At 46.7% G+C, this 25,489-nt stretch overlaps 1 protein-coding gene across 9 annotated transcripts in view; it reads left to right on the top strand.

Annotated features, from left to right (window-relative positions):
* The window catches only part of homer1b (homer scaffold protein 1b), a 198,745-nt gene that overhangs the window by 38,795 nt on the left and 134,461 nt on the right, over window positions 1-25,489 (top strand). For 6 of the 9 annotated variants that reach the window (XM_010902459.3, XM_020044810.3, XM_034296250.1 and 3 more), the window contains one exon: window positions 16,571-16,727. In XM_010902459.3, the coding sequence (XP_010900761.2) occupies window positions 16,571-16,727 (157 nt within the window). Of the gene's footprint in view, window positions 1-14,891; window positions 15,004-16,105; window positions 16,728-25,489 lie in introns of those variants that run through there. The other 3 variants (XM_034296253.1, XM_020044811.2, XM_020044808.2) reach the window with 3 other exon arrangements.

Here is a 25,489-nt window from a genome sequence, read left to right as displayed (position 1 = left end):
GTTAGGACTGAAATGAGACAAGCTGGCAGGTGTGACAACAGACGGTTGTCCAAATCTGACGGGGAAAAATGTTGGTCTTTTAAAGAGAATGCAGGATAAAGTGACAGAAATGAACCCTTTGCAGAAATTGACATTTTTGCATTGTATTATACATCAGGAAGTGTTATGTAAGACAGTGTTATAAATGAACCATGTTGTTGATGCTGTAACTAAAACTTCATTCGAGCGAGAGCATTAAATCACAGACAATTTGTTGCATTCTTGGAGGAAAATGAGATTAAACATGGTGACATAAGCTATCACTGCACTGTCAGGTGGCTCAGCCTTGGCAAAGTACTGAAAAGTGTCTGGGACCTGAGAGACCAGATTCAGGATTTCTGTGTTGAGAAAAGACATAACACCCCAGAGCTTTCAGATAAAGACTGGGTGGCAGACCTCAGATTCGCTGTGGATGTGATGCACTAATGAACGAACTAAATGTCAAACTGCAGTGCCATGGCCTTTTTGTGCATGAGATGTACAATGCAGTGAAGGCTTTCATGAGAAAGTTGCAGCTTATCTCAAGCCAAGTGAAGGACAACATTCTGACCCACTTGCCAACACTAAAGGACGCCAAAAGATCAGCCGATCACATCCACAAGTACTCAACCATGTTAGAAGCACTGCATGCAGAGTTTTCGAAGTAATTTCAAAACTCTTGAGAGTGAAATGCACATGGTTTCTTCTCCCTTCAACTGCAGTGTGGATAATTCACCAAGTGATTTTCAGATGGAACTCATTGACCTGCAGTCTGACACACTTCTGGCAGAGAACTTCAGGTCAGTCTCACTGCTGGACTTTTACTCCTTCCTCAAACAGGAGAACTTTCCACACCTGAGGAGGCATGCTCAGAGGATTCTAGTCCTCTTTGGATCTACCTATGTACGTGATCAGACATTCTCAGTGAAATTCAACAAATCCAAACACAGGTCCTCTGTCACTGATGACCACCTCTCAGCTGTCCTTCGCATAGCCACCTCAGACATTCAGCCAGATTTCAATGCCCTTGTTCAAGCCCAGAACAGACTGGATTATTCTCACCGAAGAGGTAAAATGAGGTGGAAAACATTACAAATTGTTTGTTGTATTGCTGTATTTCTATAAACTTGTTAAGTTGTTTGTTGTTTTTCATTGTTTGTGGAGATTAACAAGTAAAAAAAAATTGCACTGATTCAATAATTGCTTTTGTTTTCTTTTTTGACCTATACACCACAATTTCACATTACCTAATATAAATATTTACAGAATAGTTTTATTCTTCCGATTATCAGTACCAGCTATTCAAAATATATAATTTAGTGCATTTTACAATGGAAGAAAGTTGAGCAGAATTAAGTTCAAGTTATCGTTGGTGTGGCCCTCTGACACAATTCAGGTTTGTCATGTGGCCCCTTGTGAAAATTAATTGCCCACCCCTGATCTACATCCTTCCCCTTGGTCAAATCCTCTGTCACTTCAACCTTAATTTCCACTGCTATGCTGATGATACACAAATATATCTAGCCACCAAATCTCTCACCAACCCACCTCTGACCCATATTGAATCCTACCTGACTGCAATGAAAGCATGGATGAACAGCAACAAAACAGAACTCCTACTCATTGGAACTAAATCCACCCTCACCAAAACTGGCACTTTCAATCTCAGCATCAATGACACCACTGTTTCTCCATCCCCCCCACGCACGTGGCGTCATTCTGCACTGTACACTCTCCCTTGATCAGCACATGAAACAGACTGTAAAATCTTAATTCTTCCATCTCCGCAACATTGCCAAACTCAGACCTTCCCTCTCCAATCCTTGCTGCTGAAACCCTAATACATGCATTCATAACCTCCCGTCTTGACTACTGCAACTCCCTACTCACCGGCATCAAATCTATATCCCTCCATAAACTTCAAATGGTTCAAAACTTTGCAGCCAGACTACTCACACCATGTCCCGGCAGCATATCAGCCCTACCCTCTGTGAGTTACACTGGCTTCCTACCTCCCAACGCATTGACTACAAGATCCTCCTACTGACATATAAAGCCCTAAACAATATTGCCCCTGCCTACCTCTCTGACCTTCTTCCATTTTAACCAACACACTCACTCCGTTCCAGTACTGCAGGCCACCTCCTAATCCCCTAGTCAAAGCTCAAAGTCTTTGGTGATAGGGCATTCTCAAGGGTTGCTCCTAGGCTCTGGAACTCTCTGCCCAAAACCATCCATGACTCTGAGACAATCCCTATCTTCCAGCAACGCCTCAAGACTCATCTGTTCAAAATTGCCTACCCCTAGCCATGCCCAATTCCATTCTCTCAATCTTCTTTGTTTTCTCATTGAATGTTTTGTTTTATTTATTTTTTGTTTATTTCTGTTGCTGTTAATTTTGTACAGGGTCTTTGGGTCCCTGAAAAGCACTATATAAATCTAATGTATTATTTAGAACAATATAATTTTTATTTAATTTTTCCATTTGTATTATTTGAGGATTACTTGCCAAGCTATTAAAAATATATTTTTTTACAACTATATCTGATTAATGTCTCATATCTCTATTTACATTCTTATGTATTTCATTAGTTAAGGCTCCTAATTAATTTTGTAAAACACTTATATTCAAGCTCATCTGTCTTGTAAGTCACATAAGTTTTTCTCTTTGGTGTCTCTGTATGAGTCCTAGGGGTGTGCAAAGCAGCCAGTATTTGTATTTGTTAAGGGGGAAAAAGTATTTGTATTTGTATTCGAGTAAAATAGGCGTAAAAATTCTGTTTTATTTTTTTTCGTTACACTTCTAATTTACGTTATAGTGTAAGTATTCTTTAATTAAATCTATTATAATAATTATGGATATGGAAATATTGGTTGATATTAACATGTAACAAGGAACGTCATTGAAAATAACATAACAGCCAACTCAACCATGGTTAACCAACAACTAATAAAATACCAGAGTGCTCTCTGTTGCTGTGTGGAGAATGGAGATGTGTGGAGCAGCCTGTGTCAGTTACCGCTTTTATTCTTTTCCCCTCCCCCGACTGAACGTCACTCACTCACTCATCCGGGCATGTACTGCGGTCTCATTAGAAAATGCAGCTTTTTTATTAAACGGTTTTATGTTCCTGAATACAAATATTTTTTAAAATATTTGTTTGAAATAAGTATTTGCAAAAACCACGTTATTTGTGCCTTTCCGAATACCGTATTCGAGTTCGGCTCCACCCCTAATGGGTCCTAAGGAGGCTTTAGGAGAATCAATCCAAATATTAAGGATCCCAAAATAATCCGAGATTCAGATATCTTACTTCTTAAGAGACATAGAAAAGGCCTCTCTAAGCACCAACTCTGTCCTATTATGTGAAATGTAAATACAGATAAAATGTAAAACTCAAATGCTAATTTAACCAGTGGAAAATACAGGACTTTTTCTGCTAGAGACTGGCTGAGATAATGAAGGGACTGGACATGCTGACATACTGAGTTCTGATTGGTCTGCCAAGTCACTGGCTTCTGTCATTACACCCATACTTATTCAGTATAATTCTAACCCCGGGTTTTTCAAAAACAGATAACTGCAATCGTGTAGCTACAGCTGTGAATCACATCGCTACCCTGCATTTTGCTGGCGTAAATAACAAAGTACAGTGATGCCATGACTCAGAAGATTAATTGGACGACAATGAGGAAATCCCAGACTTGGATACTGTTCGAAACGTTCAGGCAAAATTTAATTGCAATGCCACTGGTTGAAAGAAAACGCTGGCTCATCCTGTATAAAACAACTGTCCTTGGATTACATTTACAGTCAAAGGACAACTATGGCAATTATGATAGAGACAATGAAAGATGTACAGGTTCTTGGAGTATTGAACACCTTGAGCGTGAACGGTAGTGAAAAGACAGCTTTGTGACCTTGTTTATCAACAGACTAAACGCAAACAACAAAGGACTTTGTATGGAATCAGAGGATATTCAGTCTGCCGTGGGGGTTCTACGAGTTTAGTTGTGTTGAATTATTCGGTTTCAACAGAACATGTTGCAAAACCGTGCGCGTTTCACAGAAATATGTTTCTGTTTGAAGTCAATCTACTTCAGTGTATTCTATTCAGAAGGGAGATCCGGTTATTAAGTATAATCAAAATGTTTTATGACTTAATTCCGAGAAGAATAAGCTAATGACTAAATTTATTTTGAAACCTGGGTCAAAGCATTAATTGTATGTGTCAATGTCAGGAACGTTCCCACAAGACCACAGGTTCTGCTGGTAGGCAGATCAATTCCATATAGTGTCCAAATGAAACTTTTACCCTAGCCATTACATTTTTGCGGAAATACAATGTGGGTAACAGAACATATACAGTTCTGGAAAAAATTAAGGACCACTGCATCTATTTCTTTCCTTTCCAAAAAAGTTGAAAAGGAACATTTTGAGTGAGGAAGAGAAGCGTTCAATTTGCAGTGGTCTCTTAATTTAACCCTTCTGTTCCTCACTCAAAAACCTTCCTTTTTGACTTTTTTGGAAAGGAATGAAAAAGGTGCAGTGGTCTCCTTATTTTTTCCGGAGCTGTATTAACGAAACAAAAGTGTACTCTATCAAGTATCTCTCTCACACTCTCAAAATAAAATCCAAAAAGTATTTTGGCTACATAGTACAGACATTTTTTGTGCCTTTTGTTGGTGTTGGATGGATGGGGACAAAGTAGACTTTAATTTCTTTATTTGTATAGAATTTAAGTCATATTAGATCAATGTCTAACATAAACTATGAGACAGGTATACTTTTAGCCAACCTTCACCAAAAATAACCTTATTCTGATAGATTTTACACCCGTTGTTACTCTAAAAATATTCCCAGACCCACCTAAAACAGGCTTACCCCCCCATCCATTAATCTCTAGTGACATCCAGTGGTTCATTGAAAGATGAAAAAAAGCCTGCATTTCTTTCTTTTTTAAATTGTTTTGTTTAGTTTTCATTGTTATTTTGAGTTTAAACGAAAAGTGTTAGTAACGATGACAAATTACCACAGAACAGTCAGATTCTGGTGCAGCAGATATACAGACACACACAAGTTCTGTTGTCTCCATTACCATTGTAACCTCCTTTCAGATGCAGCTGAACATTTCCAATCAGTGATATTTTGGCCCAGAGTAGACGTGTTTTTTCTGAATTGAGCAGCAATATACCACGTTAATTGTAGCTAGAAATACTTTTTTTCTCTTTTTCAAATAATTACACAGCATATTCACTTGTTTTGTGTTCACATTTATTGTTGTTCTTGCTGTCTACATATCCCTGGACGCTAATGCTAAACTAGCAATGAAAGATCTGCAGGCTGCCATTAGCAAACAGCAGACGGAACACCTGGATGGTGTTTTTGTGGTTTCAACCATTCAAATCTGAAAACAGTTTTCTCCCAAATTCCACCAAAATGTCTCCTGCCCCACTCGAGGAGACAAAACACAAACCTTGTGTATATAAACAATCCAGAGATTTACAAAGCCATTCCCCTCCCCCACCTGGAAATGTCTGATCATCTTTCACTGTTCCTACTCCCCAAGTATTTACTCATCATTAAACATCTGAAACCATCGGTAAGGACAGTCACAGTGTGGCCAGAGGGGTCACACTCGCTTCTACACCACCAGTATCAACACACAGACTGGAGTTTGTTTGCCACTCAAGCCACCCTTGACTCCCATATGCAAAGGCATTTCTGGGTAATCTGGCGCCCTAGGCGGGATATCTAAATGTTGCCCCCCACAAGAAAATAAGTAAACTTCAGGGGAAATAACACTTCTTAATTTAACTTTAATAAACACAAAACAAATACAAGTGCGATAGCAGGTGTACAAACATTTTAAACAATAAAGGAGAATCAACATAGTGTGCTGTTAGAAAAAATATAAATAAAGACAAAATAAAAACAATATTTACTAATGTGCAATCAAATATCTAACAGGTGCATAAACTGGGTAGACAAAAAAGACACTCAAAATCGTATTCTGTGTGCTATTATGGAACACCGTGAAGACAGTCATCATCAAGTGGAGAAAATATGGCACAACAGAGCTGGACATCCCTCCAAAATTGATGAAAAGACGAGAAGAAAACTGGTCAGAGAGGCTTCCAAGAGCAACATTAAAGTAAATGGAGGAAGGTGACAACAATCTCCCGTATTCTTCATATGAATGGGCTATGGGGTAGGGTGGCAAGACGGAGGCCTTTTCTTACAAAGAACACATCCAAGTCTGGCTGAATTTTGCAAAAACAAATATCAAGTCCCCCAAAAGCATGTGGGAAAATGCGTTATGGTCTGATGAAACCAAGGTTGAACTTTTTGGCCATAATTCCAAAAGGTATGTTTGGTGCAAAAACAACACTGCACATCACCCAAAGAACACCATACCCACAGTGAAGCATGGTGGTGGCAGCATCATGCTTTGGGGCTGTTTATCTTCAGCTGGAACCGGGGTCTTAGTCATGGTGGAGGGAATTATGAACAGTTCCAAAAACCTTCAGGCGTCCATTAGAAAGCTGAAGATGAAGAGGAAGTTCACCTTTCAACACGACAACGACCCAAAGCACACATCCAAATCCACATAAGCATGGCTTCACCAAAAGAAGATTAACGTTTTGCAATGGCCCAGCCAGAGCCCAGACCTGAATCCAATTGAACATCTGTGGGGTGATCTGAAGAGGGCTTTGCACAGGAAATTTCCTCACAATCTGACAGATTTGGAGCGCTTTTGTAAAGAAGAGTGGGTAAATATTGCCACATCAAGATGTGCCATGCTAATAGACTCCTACCCAAAAAGACTGAGTGCTGTAATAAAATCAAAAGGTGCTTCAACAAAGTATTAGTTTAAGGGTGTGCACACTAATGCAACCAGGTTATTGTGTTATTGTATTATTTTTCCCCCTCAAAGATTTCAGTTTGTTATTCAATGGAATTGTTCATGTTATAGGTCACATTAAAAGTGGAAAAGTTCCCTCAAGAAAGAAAGAAAAAATACATACAGCTTCAGAAGTCAGTATCCCCTTTGAACAGGGTACATTTAAACCTTTGCTTAGACTTTACGTATGGGTTCGTATGTGTCAACATTTATTCAGAATTAGCCACAGAGGTCCAGACTTTGCTACGGAATTTGAAGTAAAAAAAGAAAAAGTTTGAATCTCATGTTGTGGATCCACCGGGGTGCCCGAGTAACCCGCCTTTCTTAGTAGAATAGATCTGTATTAGTGAATTTATTGGATCATAAATATACAGCTCTGGAAAAAATTAAGAGACCACTCCTAATTTTTCTTAAATCAGCATCTCTACATGTATGGCAGCCATTGCATTCCAGTGTCTGTTAAATTCCAACACAGGCACACCTCATTTTACTTAATGAGTCATTAATTAGGTGATTACCTGTACCAAATCTAATTTAACAAGGAAAAGTATAAAAACCACTGCTGTGGTCATCACTATCTCCTTGCAATAGAACCAGCTGGATGGCAAAAACAGTGCAAGTTGTAACTCAAAAGTAGTTTGAATAAAAAAATAACTATTCAGCATGACAAAAGAGTTGAAAAGAAAAGCTTTGAGTGAGAAGAAGGGTTCAATTCTGGCTTTACTGGCAGAAGGATACAGTGAGCGTCAGTTTGCTTCAATCCTGAATATTTCAAAGGTTAAGCAACAGACATTGGGGACAACAAAGCTACAGACTGGCAGGGGGCGAAAACGACTGTCCACTGACCAAGATGACCGTCAACTCATCGGAATGTCACTCAGCAACCATGGGATGACATTAAGTGACCTACAAAAAGAATGGCAAACAGCATCTGGGGTGAAGTGCACGGCGAGGACGGTTCGAAACAGGCTCCTAGGGCTGTGCTGAAGTCGTGCTAAGCTAGAAAAAATCCCTTCATCAATGAGAAGCAAAGAAGAGCCTTGCTGAAGTTTGCAAAATACCATACAAATTGGACCGTAGAGGAATGGAGTAAGGTCATCTTCTCTGACGAGTCAAATTTTCAGCTTTGCCCACACCTCATCGTCTAATTGTTAGATGGAGACCTGGAGAGGCCTACAAGCCACAGTATCTCGCACCCACTGTGAAATTTGGTGGAGGATTGGTGAAGATCAGGGGATGCTTCAGCAAGACTGGAATCGGACAGATTTGTCCTTGAAGAACACCTGCTTCCTTCTGCTCTGACAATGGTCCATGCCACACAGCCAGGTCAATCAAGGTGTGGATGGAGGAAAACCAGATCAAGACCCTGCCATGGCCAGCCCAATCTCCAGACCACCATTGAGGTAACATCTTTCCTAGCCAAATTTTACGTTTGTATATTCAGCTCCCATGGCGAAAGAGTGCAACTTCACTTTAGAAGCCGGGTAATCAAACACAAAGCCGACCATTTTTCCATTCGCTATGTCATGCTGACCCGTCAGCTGCTTAAACTGAGGTATTTGAACTCTATACACATTAAGAAAACACTTCTTTGGCGGATCATATATTTCTGGAATGTATTTTTTTAATGTATTTCCTCCATTCTGCTGCCTATTTCATAAGTCAGGGTTGTCGCGGGTGTATCACTAAGCACAGACGATATTATTGATTCTTATACAGACAAATTCAACTCCAGACCAGGAGGAAACCTACGGCTTATTTATTTAAAACTCTCTCCATCTCAAGAAACCCTCTCCTCTCCGAGAATGAACCCCCAGAAACACCTGCTCTACCCCACTTGCTCTGCTCCAGCTCAAGAAACCCCGGAAAAACAACTGTCCAAATTCTACCACCCGGTCATAAATTGTTACCCATACATTAAATTTTTTTTCATAATCCTTTTGACCTTTTCATCACCCTCTCCTCCCACAGAATAAACCCCCGGAATCACTTGCTCAATCCCTCCCTCTCAAGACTTACTTAGCCATAAAACACTTTCACCACACCCCTACCCGGACATCAACCACCGGAAAAACAACTATTTTTGAGGTCCAAATATTGCCGCCCTGGACATGAATGTTAGGTCATAAATTAACAACCATAAAAAAAACATCCTTTTGATATTTCAACAGAGTTGCAGCTACTATAGGTCAAAGCAATAATTCACTCTTTATATGGGGCGCAGTATAATTTATTCTTCTCCTGCCTAATATGCTGATGGTCCTCCGCATGCCACCAAAACAGCACCAACCCAGTGAGGCATACATTCTACAAGACCTCTAAAATTGTCCTGTGGTATCTGGCACCAAGACATTAGCAGCAGATCCTTCAAGTCCTGTAAGTGGATCAGACTTGTTGGTCTAGCACATTCCACAGATACTCAATCGGATTGAAATCTGGGGAATTTGGAGGCCAGGGCAACTTCATCATGTTCCTCTAACCATTCCCAAACAAAGTGTGCAGTGCGGCAGGGCACCTTATCAGGAAGGGGTGTACCTGGTCTACAACGAATGCCCAGTGTTGTGGAAATGTCTTTATACAATGTATTCTCACTGAGTAAAGGACTGAGTCCCACTGTTAAGATAGGTATAGGAATGTGTGGGATCTGGTATTTGCATAGGTGTCACGGTTGTGGGATGAAGAGGACACAGGCGCAGAGTAGAGGTAGGTAAGGTAATCCATTTAATACAAAATAAAGAATGCAGGACTCCAACAAAACAAAAAGCAGCAACCAGTGACGTGGGTATTCCTTACACAGGATAAACAAAACCAAAATGAACCACGCCTTGGGGCCTACAAACTAAACTTAAATAGGGTCCCCAATTGGAGGCAATGACTAACACCTGCCTCCAATTGGGGAAACCAAAAAAAGGAGTAGAGGTGGCTAAAGGCCACCTCCTGTCCTGTCCTGGCTATGCCCCGAGCCCAGCGCAGAGATGGCTAGGGGCACAGCCAGGACGTGACAGTACCCCCCCCCAAAGGCGCGGGCTCCCGACCGCAAGACCGGGACGACCACACCCGGACCGGCGGAGGCTCAGCGCCCGGAGCCGCCGGCACAGGCCGGGGAGGCGGAGCCGCAGGGACAGGCCAGGGAGGCAGAGGGTCAGGAGACGGGAGAGCCGGCGGAGGGACAGGAACCGGCAGGAGAGCCGGCGGCGGGTCGACAGCCGGCGGAGAAGCAGGAGCCGGGGGAACCGGCGGAGGGTCGACAGCCGGCGGAGGAGCAGGAGCCGGGGGAGCCGGTGGAGGAATAGGAGACGGGGAAACCGGCGGAGGGTCAGGAGCCGGCGGAAGAGCCGGCGGAGGAGCAGGAGACGGGGGAGCCGGCGGGGGAATAGGAGCCGGCGGAGGAGCAGGAGCCGGGGGAGGCGGCGGAGGGTCCGGAGCCGGCGGGAGAGCCGGCGGAGGAGTAGGAGACGGGGGAGCCGGCGGGGGAATAGGAGCAGGCAGAGGAATAGGAGACGGGGGAGCCGGCGGGGGAATAGGAGCCGGTGGAGGAGCAGGAGCCGGGGAAGCCGGCGGAGGGTCCGGAGCCGGCGGGAGAGCCGACGGAGGAGTAGGAGCCGGGGGAGCCGGCGGAGGAATAGGAGCCGGCAGAGGAATAGGAGACGGGGGAGCCGGCGGAGGAATAGGAGCCGGCGGCAGGTCGGCAGCCGGCGGAGGAGCAGGAGCCGGGGGAGCCGGCGGAGGGTCCGGAGCCGGCGGTAGAGCCGGCGGAGGAGGAGGAGCCGGGGGAGCCGGCGGAGGCATAGGAGACAGGGGAGCCGGCGGAGGAATAGGAGCCGGCAGCAGGTCGGCAGCCGGCGGAGGAGCAGGAGCCGGGGGAGCCGGCGGAGGGTTGACGGCCGGCGGGGGAGCAGGAGCCGGCGGAGGAGCAGGAGCCGGGGGAGCCGGCGGAGGGTCAGAACCCTGTGGGAGAGCCGGCGAAGGAGCAGGAGCCGGGGAAGCCGGCGGAGGGTCCGGAGCCGGCGGGAGAGCCGGCGGAGGAGTAGGAGCCGGGGGAGCCGGCGGAGGAATAGGAGCCGGCAGAGGAATAGGAGACGGGGGAGCCGGCGGAGGAATAGGAGCCGGCGGCAGGTCGGCAGCCGGCGGAGGAGCAGGAGCCGGGGGAGCCGGCGGAGGGTCCGGAGCCGGCGGTAGAGCCGGCGGAGGAGTAGGAGCCGGGGGAGCCGGCGGAGGCATAGGAGACAGGGGAGCCGGCGGAGGAATAGGAGCCGGCAGCAGGTCGGCAGCCGGCGGAGGAGCAGGAGCCGGGGGAGCCGGCGGAGGGTTGACGGCCGGCGGGGGAGCAGGAGCCGGCGGAGGAGCAGGAGCCGGGGGAGCCGGCGGAGGGTCAGAACCCTGTGGGAGAGCCGGCGAAGGAGCAGGAGCCGGGGAAGCCGGCGGAGGGTCCGGAGCCGGCGGGAGAGCCGGCGGAGGAGTAGGAGCCGGGGGAGCCGGCGGAGGAATAGGAGCCGGCAGAGGAATAGGAGACGGGGGAGCCGGCGGAGGAATAGGAGCCGGCGGCAGGTCGGCAGCCGGCGGAGGAGCAGGAGCCGGGGGAGCCGGCGGAGGGTCCGGAGCCGGCGGAAGAGCCGGCGGAGGAGTAGGAGCCGGGGGAGCCGGCGGAGGCATAGGAGACAGGGGAGCCGGCGGAGGAATAGGAGCCGGCAGCAGGTCGGCAGCCGGCGGAGGAGCAGGAGCCGGGGGAGCCGGCGGAGGGTTGACGGCCGGCGGGGGAGCAGGAGCCGGCGGAGGAGCAGGAGCCGGGGGAGCCGGCGGAGGGTCAGAACCCTGTGGGAGAGCCGGCGAAGGAGCCGGAGACAGGGAAGCCGGCGGAGGGTCAGGGAGAGCCGGCGGAGGGTCAGGGAGAGCCGGGACAGGCGAGGGCGCCGCTGAGGCCGGGACAGGCGAGGGCGCCGCTGAGGCCGGGACAGGCGAGGGCGCCGTAGGACGATGCGGGGGCTCCTGGGCAGGTGAAGGCGCTGCGGGACAAGGCGGCCAGTCCACCGTGGGCTCGGGCGGCGGCCAGTCATCCGCGGCCTCGTGCGGCGGCGGCCAGTCATCCGCGGCCTCGGGCGGCCAGTCAACCGCTGGCTCGGGCGGCGGCGGCCAGTCATCCACGGCCCCGGGCGGCGGCGACCAGTCATCCGCTGGCTCGGGCGGCGGCGGCCAGTCATCCGCGGCCCCGGGCGGCGGCGACCAGTCATCCGCTGGCTCGGGCGGCGGCGGCCAGTCATCCGCGGGCCCGGGCGGCGGCGGCGGCCAGTCATCCGCGGGCCCGGGCGGCGGCGGCCAGTCATCCGCGGGCCCGGGCGGCGGCCAGTCCACGGCGGGTCCTGGCGGCGGCGAAAACAGGGCAGCGGGAGGAGCTGGCGGCTGAGGCCACTGGGCAGCGGGTGGAGCTGGCGGCTGAGGCCACTGGGCAGCGGGTGGAGCTGGCGGCTGAGGCCACTGGGCAGCGGGTGGAGCTGGCGGCTGAGGCCACTGGGCAGCGGGAGGAGCTGGCGGCTGAGGCCACTGGGCAGCGGGAGGAGCTGGCGGCTGAGGCCACTGGGCAGCGGGAGGAGCTGGCGGCTGAGGCCACTGGGCAGCGGGTGGAGCTGGCGGCGGAGGCCACTGGGCAGCGGGTGGAGCTGGCGGCGGAGGCCACTGGGCAGCGGGTGGAGCTGGCGGCGGAGGCCACTGGGCAGCGGGAGGAGCTGGCGGCTGCGGCCACTGGGCAGCGGGAGGAGCTGGCGGCTGCGGCCACTGGGCAGCGGGAGGAGCTGGCGGCTGCGGCCACTGGGCAGCGGGAGGAGCTGGCGGCTGAGGCCACAGGGCAGCGGGAGGAGCTGGCGGCTGCGGCCACTGGGCAGCGGGAGGAGCTGGCGGCTGCGGCCACTGGGCAGCGGGGGGCGCTGGCAGCGCTGACTGCGTCTCCCAGGCAGCGGGGAACGCTGGCTGCGGCTCCCAAGCAGCGGGGGGCGCTGGCTGCGGCTCCCAAGCAGCGGGGGACGCTGGCTGCGGCTCCCAAGCAGCGGGGAGCGCTGGCTGCGGCTCCCAGGCAGCGGGGGACGCTGGCTGCGGCTCCCGGGCAGCAGGGGGCGCTGGCGGCGCTGGCTGCGGCTCCCAGGCAGCGGGGGGCGCTGGCTGCGGCTCCCAGGCAGCAGGGGGCGCTGGCGGCGCTGGCTGCGGCTCCCAGGCAGCAGGGGTTGCTGGCGGCGCTGGCTGCGGCTCCCAGGGAGCGGGGGGCGCTGGCTGCGGCTCCCAAGCAGCGGGGGACGCTGGCTGCGGCTCCCAGGGAGCGGGGAGCGCTGGCTGCGGCTCCCGGGCAGCGGGGGGCGCTGGCTGCGGCTCCCAGGCAGCGGGGGGCGCTGGCTGCGGCTCCCAGGCAGCGGGGGGCGCTGGCGGCGCTGGCTGCGGCTCCCAGGGAGCGGGGAGCGCTGGCTGCGGCTTCCGGGCAGCGGGGGGCGCAGGCTGCGGCTTCCGGGCAGCGGGGGGCGCAGGCTGCGGCTTCCGGGCAGCGGGGGGCGCAGGCTGCGGCTCCCGGGCAGCGGGGGGCGCTGGCTGCGGCTCCCGGGCAGTGTGGGGCGCTGGCGGCGCCGGCTGCGGCTCCCGGGCAGCAGGTGGCGCTGGCTGCGAGAACCGGTACGGCGGGTCCCGATAGCCCCACCAGTCCTCACATCTCCCAACATCAGGGAAAGCCCTCATAGGCCCCCCCGGCGTTGTTGCCCGACGCCTAGGAGCTGGCACCGGGCAGGGCTGGGGCACCTGGACTACCCCACACGTGAGCACGGGTGGCACGGCCGCGTCCTTCCATTCCGCCTGCCCCCACAGCACCCCGCCAAGAAATTCTTGGGGCGGACACACGGAGGTTTGCTTACGTCGCCTCCGTCGACGTCTCCTCCGGGGTGGATGCTGTGGAGGCCCGGTGTGCCGCAGAGGACAGTAGGGGTTCTCCTCCTCCTCGGTGTCGCTGTCCGGCCAACCGAGGAGTTCCCCTACCGTCCATTTCTGCTGTGTCTCTTGGTGGTGGTTCATTCTGTCACGGTTGTGGGATGAAGAGGACACAGGCGCAGAGTAGAGGTAGGTAAGGTAATCCATTTAATACAAAATAAAGAATGCAGGACTCCAACAAAACAAAAAGCAGCAACCAGTGACGTGGGTATTCCTTACACAGGATAAACAAAACCAAAATGAACCACGCCTTGGGGCCTACAAACTAAACTTAAATAGGGTCCCCAATTGGAGGCAATGACTAACACCTGCCTCCAATTGGGGAAACCAAAAAAAGGAGTAGAGGTGGCTAAAGGCCACCTCCTGTCCTGTCCTGACTATGCCCCGAGCCCAGCGCAGAGATGGCTAGGGGCACAGCCAGGACGTGACAATAGGGGGCATCTATTGTCTGTCCAGATGCAGATCAATGGGTTTTAGGACAAGATAGGAGAAGATATACAACAGGGGGAGTAAGGTCAGTTTGCCGCTTTGGGTAAACACTACAGTAAACATTATGGCAGGAAGGATAAGGTGGGGGAAGATAGCATTTGACTTGTGTGATAGAACAAAGGGAATGTGTTTGATTGACAGAGACAGATGGCAGCATCTTACCACACCCCTTTTCCTATGTAATAAATACTGTCGAAATGATGTTTTTATTTAGAAACTATTCACTGTTACCATGTAACCTGTATACTTTCTCCTTGCAAGCAAGATTATAACCGTTTATTGCGCAATTGATTTCTCCTGTCTTACCTACCATTTTCATACAACTATTTGGATTTTAGAAATTGCCATCACACCAGACCCAGGGTTTCCCAGCGGAACATTGCCTAGAGCATCACACACCGGCTTGTTGTGTTCCAGTGCATACTGGTGCCATCACTTCCTCAGAAAAACGGCACACATGTACACGGCCACCATGTGATGCAATAGAAACGGGATTCAGACCAGGTGACCTTCTTCCACTGCTCCAAGGTCCAAGTCTAACGCTTGCATGCCCATTGTAGGCACTTTCGATGGTGGACAGGGGACATCATGGACACTGACAGATCTGTGGCTACGGAGCCCCATACACAGCAGGGTGCGATTCACTGTGTGTTGTGATGCATTCCTCCCTTAACCATCATTCAAAAAAAATAAGTTACTTGTGCCACAGTATAACTTCTGTCAGTTCGGACCAGACAAGATAGCCTACGTTGCCCTCGTGCATTGATGAGCCTTGGGCGCCTTGTTGCCGGTTTATGGTCAGTCTCTCCTTGGATCACTGTCGTTAGGTACTTACCAGTGCTGACCGCCAGCACCCCACAAGCCTTGCCATTTCAGAGATGCTGTGACCCAGTTGTCTGGTCATAACAAATTGGTTAATGTCAAAGTCGCTCAGGTCTACTCCTGCCCATTTCTCCTGCATCCAACACGTTGACTATGAGAACTGATTGTTCATTTACCATCTAATCTACACTGACCTTGACAGGTGCCCTTGTTATGAGATGATTTGCTTCACATGTGAGTGCTCATAATGTTTTGGCTCATCAGTGTATGCAGTGGGTGGACAAAATAATGGTATTGCCACATGGAAAAAAGACTGTTACTTTGAAGTTACTAAATCACATATAACACATTTAGCTGCAGAGGTGTCATTAGGTTGATTGCAAATTAGCAATTTTTATGTGTCAGCTATAAAAGTCTGACAATTACCATTTTGATATTTGAGTTTTTAAATATATAACAATATATAACAAGTCTCAACAAAAACTATACATTGTGAGCTTCACAAAGCTTATATTTATGGCAGGGGTGCCATTATGTTATCCAGCTGGCTTGGATTCTGTTGAAAGACTTTGGACACAGTCCACATGCATTTATTGACTTGAAATCATTGATTTCCCAAAAGGTCATGTACTCTTATAATCTTCTACTGGCACATCCAGAAGATAACTGGCCTCCCTCAAAGTCTGATTCCTTTCTAGGTCTCTTCCAAAGTTTCAACCCTACTAGTGAGTTTTCTTGCCACTGTAAAATAATTATAAAATAAATTTGGATTTGATTGATAGTGTGCTTATATCAATGAACAAATCAATGTCTGCCCAGGTGTGTGAATGTGCTTGTGCTTGTATGTTTGTTAATATGTAAGTGGTGGGGGTTGGTTTAGGGGGTGGGCCTCTGACTTCTTACTATATCTAATTCTTTATTTTTAGCCTGCAGCCCCTCTCTCTCACCACTGACATTACCATATCAGAACAGGGAGAGACAGCACGGCCATTCAGAGAAGTGTGAATGACTGTGTGGGCTACTTTTTTTTGTATAGGAACTGTGTGTATTTGTGTCTGTTCAGGAAGTGGTAGAATAGGGTTGGAGTGTACTAGGTGTGTGTATTCAAAGATATAGTAGGTCTGTGCAGTAAAAGGTGTGTGGTCGTGTTTCTGCGCCTGAATTGATCTTCATTTGTCGGTCAGTTGGTGAATATTAACCCTACACTGCCCCCTACCTGTAGTACTCATGGAGGATAGTGCTGAATTGGTCATTCGCTTACCGGGGCGATCCCGTTCCCTGGACAACAGCACCAGCAGTAACTTTGGGCTAAGTGGATTATGCCAGTCTACAGTGTTACGACACAAAGAGGTTCACCACTTCTTTTTGGTCCCCTTCAGGGAGCAACCCATCTACAGCACGAGGGCCCATGTGTTCCAGATTGACCCCAGCACTAAGAAGAACTGGCTTCCCACTAGTAAACATGCTGTCACTGTGTCCTTCTTCTACGACAGCACACGGAATGTCTACCGCATCATCAGCCTGGACGGTACCAAGGTAAAATATTCTTCCAGTGCTTATAACACATAGCTCTCTGACTCCTTTTATGCCTAAAATACCTCCACAGTGTAATCTTTATGGAGATTATTGGAAGGTCTTGTATTTTTAGTTTGTCTGATAATAACACACAGGAAGAATATGTATTACTTAATCAATATTTTAATTTTTTTTGTGAGTTGCATGTCCAAATCTTGAAAATAGAAGCACAGTCAAACTTGATTCTGACCAGCACACATGCCTCTAGTTAAGCTGCACTGCTTGTGCCCAGGGTGTCATTCAATTGGAGCGACAGGCATCCTTTTCTAGTCGGTGGCTTATCTGAAAGATATAACGTTACTGCAAGTTAATGCATTTGGTAACCACTGCACTAACACTGGGCAACCATTCAATGCCAAGGGAAATATCCGTACCTATATTTTATAGGCCCAGTGCTGTCAAAATAATGTTTTTCCTTTGTCATACAGTACATCATATTGTACAATAGCCCTAACACTATTTAAGTATGAAATTGTTTTACTTTTACTTCTGTATTTTATTTTATTGGAATGTACTGCATTCATTTAAAAATGTCTTATTTTCTAATAAGGTTTGTAGATTCCAGACCAATAGTCTAAATATTACAATTTTCCCAAATTTTCTAATTAGGGAGCGGTATCAGGGAAATGCTAACTTTGTCTCTGACCTATGTAGTCAATTAAAGACCTTATTAGATTTTTTTTTTAAGTTGATTAAGCAGGTATGGCTGTACTATAAGAATTTAAGTATTCTTCAGGAATTTTGGTGCCCAGTTTGTTCTGGCCTTTTGCCCTGATAATATATTGTGGGGGAGGGCAAGTTGCCAGATTTGACTGTCAGATAATATAGAAGATATGCATGATAGATGGATGTTTCTTGAATGCATGAAGATGTTTGTTTTAAAAGGCTCTAATCTGCAGATTCAATGGGGAGAACAAGTATTTGATACACTGCTGATTTTGCAGGTTTTCCCACTTGCAAAGCATGAAGCAAGTCTGTAATTTTTATCATAGGTACTCTTCAACTGTGAGTGACGGAATCTAAAACCAAAATCCAGATATATAGATTTAATAAATTTTTATCGAAATAGAACATAACCAACATACAAGCTCTCTGTAATCACAAAAATATCAAAACAGGAACCAAAAAAATACATACATACATATATATATATATATATATATATATATATATATATATATATATATATATATATATATATAAATAATAGTAATAATAATAATAAATAAATGTAGAAAAATATATATTTTTTATATATATATATATATATATATACACATATACACATTTAAAAATTAAGAGAATCCTACCATCACCCCCAACTGTCCCAGTCACCCTATACACATACTGTGCTTTCTCTCATCCATATATAGTTGGATTAAAATATAAATTATACAAGTACCCAAGACAGTAACAGGGTGGATGAGGTTAATAAAAATAAATAAGTAATAAATAAAAACAGATAAATACAATTTTATTGAAAATACCAAAATAAATCAAACAAAACCATCATTACAGCAAAAGTATATATACAAGTAGATTGTCAGATAAGATCAAAGCGAAAGGGAGATCTAGAGACTGGCAATAACAGATAAAATAACACAAATCATCCAGCGGAAGTGTTCCAATCTAAGGCATATCTCCCCTTATTTACAGTGTCCCGGAGGGGCAGGGGTAAGTGCCTCAGAAAGGCTGACCATGTTCCCTCAAATAAATTATCATCCCCTTTCATTCGCGCAGTAAGTCTTTCTAAGGATAAAACTTTATACGTTTCTTGGTATCATTGTGTGACAGTTGGAGGTTTGTCACTCACCCACTGCTTCAAAATACATCTCCTAGCCAGAAACAGAAGTTTGTCACAACAGTTTAAAATCTGTTCTGCTCAAAGATAATGTTTTTGAAGGCAAGCTTAATATAAATAGGCCAAAATTCTTTGTAACTTTGAGTGAGAAAATCTTACTCAATTACTGGGCTACATTGCTCCAGAACCTTGCAATCAAACAACACTCCCAGAAGCAGTGAATATATGTCCCAACAGACAAATTACACTTGATGCAAAGGGGAGAGGTCCTGTTATCCATATTGTTAAGAATGAATGGCGTTATGTGGGATCTATGGAGTATCTTATATTGGGTTTCTCTCATTCGGTTGCAAAAATTGCACACCAAGATCGCGTTCCCACTTCTGTATCATCTTCCTTATATCTGATGGGTCTAAGGAGTAGAGCAGTGAATAGGAATGAGATAGAAAATGTCTTGTGTCTGTACGATTCAGAAAAAATAAATATATATCACAGAGAGAGGGAGTGTCTGGGTGGAGACTTTTCACCTTTGACAGAATAAAGCTACAAAGTTGAAGATAACCGTAAAAGTGTTCAGATGCAATGTTGTAGTTTTGTTGAATCTATTGAAAGGACATCAGTGTATTACCCTGGTATACATCCCAAATAAGCCTGATTCCTTTCTTATGCTAACTATCAAACACACTATTATTAAGTCCTGGGGCGAACTCATCATTCCTAGTCACAGGTGTTAATGCAAAGGATGAAGCGTTTTCCCCAGAATTCTTTATAATGTCTCGCCAGACTCTGATAGTGTTGTAAATAATAGGGTTACGCTTAATGTCTAGCGACCTCTTTTTTTCCATAATTTGTGAGTTTACTCAATAGGGAGTAGGGAGAGGAGAACCAGTCATCGATACCCGCTTCAGATTTTAAATGACACTGGAGCCAGTTCCAGATAATTCGCCACTGGCAGTTGTAAAGTCTTAACTCTGATTCTGGGTCTTTTATTGTGCCAAATAAATTGTGAAAAGGCCCTTTCTAGATCAAAAATAACCGTCTTTGGTAACCATAATGGTAACATCTGCATAGGGTAAAGCAACCTGGGGAGTATGTTCATCTTCATGAGACTGATTCTGCCCATCCACGAGAGGGGGAGGTCATGCTATCTCTCAAGGTAATTCTTAACTGTTCTAATTGTAGCAACAAAATTAAGTCTCCTCAGGTCCTTAACATTAGGTGACACTTTAATACCAAGATAAACAAAGCCTGAAGCGGCCCATCTGAACGGGAACTTCGTATCTGAGCATGTGCTACCGTAATTCCCCAAGGGTATGGCCTCAGATTTTGTGTAATTTACTTTATAGCCAGATATGGAACCAAATGAGTTGATAACTGACATAGTAGCCGGGACCGATGTCTCAGGTTTGGAAAGAAATGGTAAAACGTCATCAGCATATAATGCTATCTTGTGAGTGGTCTTGCCTAAAGTAACGCTGTGTACTTCCTTACTATTCCTAATACGTTCCGCCAGTGGCTCTAAAGTGAGGGCAAAAAGGAGGGGGGAGAGCGGGCAGCCCTGCCTTGTCCCTCTACCGAGCGGGAAGGAAGAGGAACGCATGCCATTGGTCAAGACACATGCCTCTGGTGAATGATAAATACGTTTTATCCAGTTTATACACTCTCCTAATCCAAACCTGCTCAGGACATTCCACATTAACCTCCACTCCACTCTATCAAACTATTTTTCCGCGTCCAACAATATATAGCTAGTGCCCGGTGCCGCATCTCTGAGGAGTACTGTATCACATTAAGAAGTCTCCTCACATTAGAGTACGAAAAACCTTCCCCTGATAAAGCATGTCTGATCGTCTTTTATAAGTTAAGGTAAATAATTCTCCAATCGTCTGGCCAGCACTTTAGAAAGTATCTTGCTGTCCACATTTATAAGGCTGACAGGTCTATAAGAACCACACTCATCTGGTGGTATATTCTTCTTCAGGATTAAAGAGATATTGGCAAAATTTAGAGAGGGAGGGAGACATTTATTCCTGAAGGAGTCCAAAAACATGTCTGTCAGAGGGCCTACCACCACTCTGCTAATTTTTTTGTAATATTCCGGCCTATTGCCACCCGGCCCTGGTGCTTTCCCACTTTGAAATGTGCGAATAGCATCCAGGACCTCTTCCCTGGTAACTGGCCTATTCAGGAACTCCTGCTGTTCTTCTGTAAGAGAGAGGAGACTAATTTGATCCAGGAAGGATTTTCTTATATCATCCGATGTATTGCATTTGGTGGAATATAACTTGTGGTAGAACTGTCTCATAATATTGCAATTTTCTTTTGATTCATTAACTTATCTCCATTACTATCTTTAAGTGATGATATTAAATTAATGGCATTTCTGCCCTTTGCCATTTGGGCAAGAAGGCGACCAGGCTTACTTCCGTGTTCATATAGCCTCTGTCTGGCAAAAAGGATAGAAGCCTCTGCTTTGCTTATTAAGAGTTGATTAAGCGCCGAATTGAGCATGCCTTGACTCTATCCACTACCTCTCTAGACACTAGAAAATAGTTGATTCTTGATAGAGATTGGTGGGGATGGGAGTAAAAATGGGAGTCTTTTGCCGTTAGATTTATAGTTCTCCAGATGTCGAAGAAACCCAAATCCGCACACAGGTCCTTCAGCCTTGGTTTTGATGGAGATTGGTCAACACTAGCATCCTGAACACAGTTAAAGTCTCCTCCGAATACTGTGAATGGGGTTAAATGTGAGGAGGCCGCTGCAAGCAGTCCAGAAAAGAAAGAGGGCTTGAACACGTTAGGTCCATAGACAGAACCGATGAGGATTCGTTCTGAGATAATGACAAATCGTCCCTCCTCATCCTTAATAACCTCGTCCAGAGTAAACGGTAACTTCTTATGAATGAGAATGGTTACTCTTCTACTATGTGAATTGAAGGATTAATAGAACACCTGGCCTATCCAGCTTCTCCTTAATTTTATGTGTTCCAGATCTGTCAAATGTGTTTCTTGTAGAAGAGTGATTCATGCATTCTCTTTCTTTAATAAAAAAATAATCGTCTGCCTTTTTACGACATTGCCGACCTCCATTGTATGATTTTTAAGTAATTAATTTGCATTTTATTCCCTTTGCTAAGGGCTGTCAGGTCCCTGTACGACCGAAGCAGGAGCTTGGTCCGCATTGCCGGCAGTAAGTCAGACTTGTTCCCAGTGCATGTTGGACTCCGGCAGGGCTGCCCTTTGTCACCGGTTCTGTTCATAATTTTTATGGACAGAATTTCTAGGCGCAGCCAGGGGCCGGAGGGTGTCAGGTTTGGGGACCACACGATTTCGTCTCTGCTCTTTGCGGATGATGTTGTCGTGTTGGCCTCTTCAAACCAGGACCTTCAGCATGCGCTGGGACGGTTTGCAGCCGAGTGTGAAGCGGTGGGGATGAGAATCAGTACCTCCAAATCTGAGGCCATGGTCCTCAGTCGGAAAAGGGTGGCTTGCTCACTTCAGGTTGGTGGAGAGTGCCTGCCTCAAGTGGAGGAGTTTAAGTATCTAGGGGTCTTGTTCACGAGTGAGGGAAGGATGGAACGGGAGATTGACAGACGGATCGGTGCAGCTTCTGCAGTAATGCGGTCGATGTATCGGTCTGTCGTGGTGAAGAAAGAGCTGAGCCGCAAGGCGAAGCTCTCGATTTACCGGTCAATCTACGTTCCTACTCTCACCTATGGTCATGAGCTTTGGGTCATGACCGAAAGGACAAGATCCCGGATACAGGCGGCCGAAATGAGCTTTCTCCGCAGGGTGGCTGGGCGTTCCCTTAGAGATAGGGTGAGAAGCTCGGTCACCCGGGAGGAGCTCGGAGTAGAGCCGCTGCTCCTCCACATCGAGAGGGGTCAGCTGAGGTGGCTTGGGCATCTGTTTCGGATGCCTCCGGAACGCCTTCCAGGGAAGGTGTTCCGGTCCCGTCCCACCGGGAGGAGACCCCGGGGAAGACCTAGGACACGCTGGAGGGACTATGTCTCCCGGCTGGCCTGGGAACGCCTCGGTGTCCCCCCGGAAGAGCTGGAGGAATGGGGAGAGGGAAGTCTGGGCATCCCTGCTTAGACTGCTGCCCCCGCGACCCGGCCCCGGATGAAGCGGAAGAAGATGATGATGATGATGATGAATTTGCATTTTATTGCATGACAGAAAAGCAGAACTAATATTTGGTACAGAAAACTTACAATTACATAGATCATACATTTCCTGTGTGTTTCGGGTCGTTGTCATGCTGGAAGACCCAGCCACGACCCATCTTCAATGCTCTTACTGATGGAAGGAGGTTGTTGGCCAAGATCTTGCGATACATGGCCCCATCCATCCTTCCCTCAATACGGTGCAGTCGTCCTGTCCCCTTTGCAGAAAAGTATGCTCAAAGAATGATGTTTCCACCTCCATGCTTCATGGTTGGGATGGTGTTCTTGGGATTGTACTCATCCTTCTTCTTCCTCCAAACACGGCGAGTGGAGTTTAGACCAAAAAGCTCAATTTTTGTCTCATCAGACCACATGACCTTCTCCCATTCCTCCTCTGGATCATCCAGATGGTCATTGGCAAACCTCAGACGGGCCTGGACATGCGCTGGCTTGAGCAGGGGGACCTTGCGTGCGCTTCAGGATTTTAATTTATTACGGCGTAGTGTGTTACTAATGGTTTTCTTTGAGACTGTGGTCCCAGCTCTCTTCAGGTCATTGACCAGGTCCTGCCGTGTAGTTCTGGGCTGATCCCTCACCTTCCTCACGATCATTGATGCCCCACGAGGTGAGATCTTGCATGGAGCCCCAGACCGAGGGAGATTGACCGTCATCTTGAGCTTCTTCCATTTTCTAATTATTGCGCCAACAGTTGTTGCCTTCTCACCAAGCTGCTTGCCTATTGTCCTGTAGCCAGTGGTTCCCAACCAGGGGTACTAGGACCCCTGGGGGTACTTGGCCTCTCTACAGGGGGTACTTGAAAACACTCATGAGACCATAGACTTACTAGTGAAATTAACATGAGGGGTTACTTCAGGGGTACTGAAAGCAGTGCAAAAACATTTTGGGGGTACAGTAACTGAAAAAGGTTGGGAGACACTGCTGTAGCCCATCCCAGCCTTGTGCAGGTCTACAATTGTATCCCTGATGTCCTTATACAGTCTATATATACGGTCTTGGCCATATTGGAGAGGTTGGAGTCTGTTTGATTGAGTTTGTGGACAGTTGCCTTTTATACAGGTTTCGAGTTCAAACAGGTGCAGTTAATACAGGTAATGAGTGGAGAACAGGAGGGCTAACAGGTCTGTGAGTGACGGAATTCTTACTGGTTGGTAGGTGATCAAATGCTTATTAATTATTTAAAAAGCATACAATGTGGATTTTTGTCTTTAGATTCCATCTCTCACAGTAGAATTGTACCTAATATAAAAATTACAGACCTCTACATGCTTTGTTCTCCGCTCTGTATCTGATGTTGTTTCTAGGAAGGTTGCTTGTTTCAGATGTTCAAAGATGTCAAAGGCCCCATCTAAGCTTAGATTTGATGTCTGTTATATAGTACCAGTTACAAGTTTGGGCACTCTCGCTAAGTGTATATGGCTGCATAAAGCCTTTAACCCTTGTTTAGTGTTAAAATTTATTTAATTCAACTTGTGTTATACCAGAGAGTAATAGGTGTATATGTTTTTCTGTATGTCTGTGTCTCTGAGTGTGTACTCATTTACGGGTGCATTTCTGATAGATATATTACAGGACCTATTTCTATGTCTGTGACATGGTGTGGAGACTTTGATTACTACTCAAGCAAACAGAAAGAGCATGATTATATTTATAGGACAAAAAAAGATGAAATAGAAAGACATGAAGTAGAAAGAGAAAGCACATGAAAGAAGAGAAGGAGAGAGATGAGTGATATTTAGCAAAAAATACAAAATGAGTAAGGAAAAGAAAAAACAGACTATAGTTGTACTACTGCTACTATTAACCGTATTGGTGTGGAAAAGGAAATTTGACACTGTATATGACAAAAAGATAACCAACAGGCCTTTGTTTATGACTCGCATTACATGAAAGGGATCTTGTTATGGATTGAGGCAACTAAAGAAGTAATGAACTGATCAGATGGCTAGGCCAGAGGGACAGAGAAAACAGTTAATGTGTTAATCTGTTTGTTGTTTTGTTCTGCCAAGTGCTCTGGGAAGTTGGGTGAGCCACTGGGGTGACACCTCTATTTAGCCAGAACCCGAATAGTATTCAAAAAGCAGTGTTTTGGATCAAACCAAACCACTGTTTCCTGCAAGTTTTGTATCAATAAAGGTTCAATTTTAGTATTCAGATTTTTCACCATAAATTGTGGCAATTTCCACGACAATCAGTTTGTTGTTGTGCATTCTACACAAGACAAATATTCCCCATATCCTGGGGTGCATTTATCCCTTCAGTCCTTATTATTAATATTTGAACATGATAAGACCTGAAAACACATGCTAATGATGCTGGTCAATTTGCATCACTTATTGGGTTTTGACGCCACTCGTCAGCATTCTAAATAATTTGGAGAGATGACAAGTTCCTGGAGTTCCTGCAAGAGTGGTGTCACCACCTTTGTTAACTTCTGGCTCTTTTGCAGAATAATAAAGGACCCAAGTCAGGGAGACTGTTGTTTATTAACTAAATATAGTACATGACTTTCCAGATGTCTTTGTGTTAAACAGCATATTTGTATTAGACCAAAGCTTCAGCACATCCCCTCCGCATCTGACTGTCTTCCAATCACATCAGTGTATTCTGTATCCTAACCTTATAGGGCCTGGTATGGTGTCTCCTTGTGAGTTCTTGGCTCCGCACACACACTTATTGGGTTGTCTGGGGCCCCTCAATAATTGTTACCAGCTGTTTGCTATACGATACCTTGCT

Source organism: Esox lucius, chromosome 13 (assembly GCF_011004845.1).
Source record: "Esox lucius isolate fEsoLuc1 chromosome 13, fEsoLuc1.pri, whole genome shotgun sequence".
Taxonomy (NCBI): Eukaryota; Metazoa; Chordata; class Actinopteri; order Esociformes; family Esocidae; genus Esox; species Esox lucius.
This window is presented reverse-complemented; position numbering and strand designations above follow the sequence as displayed.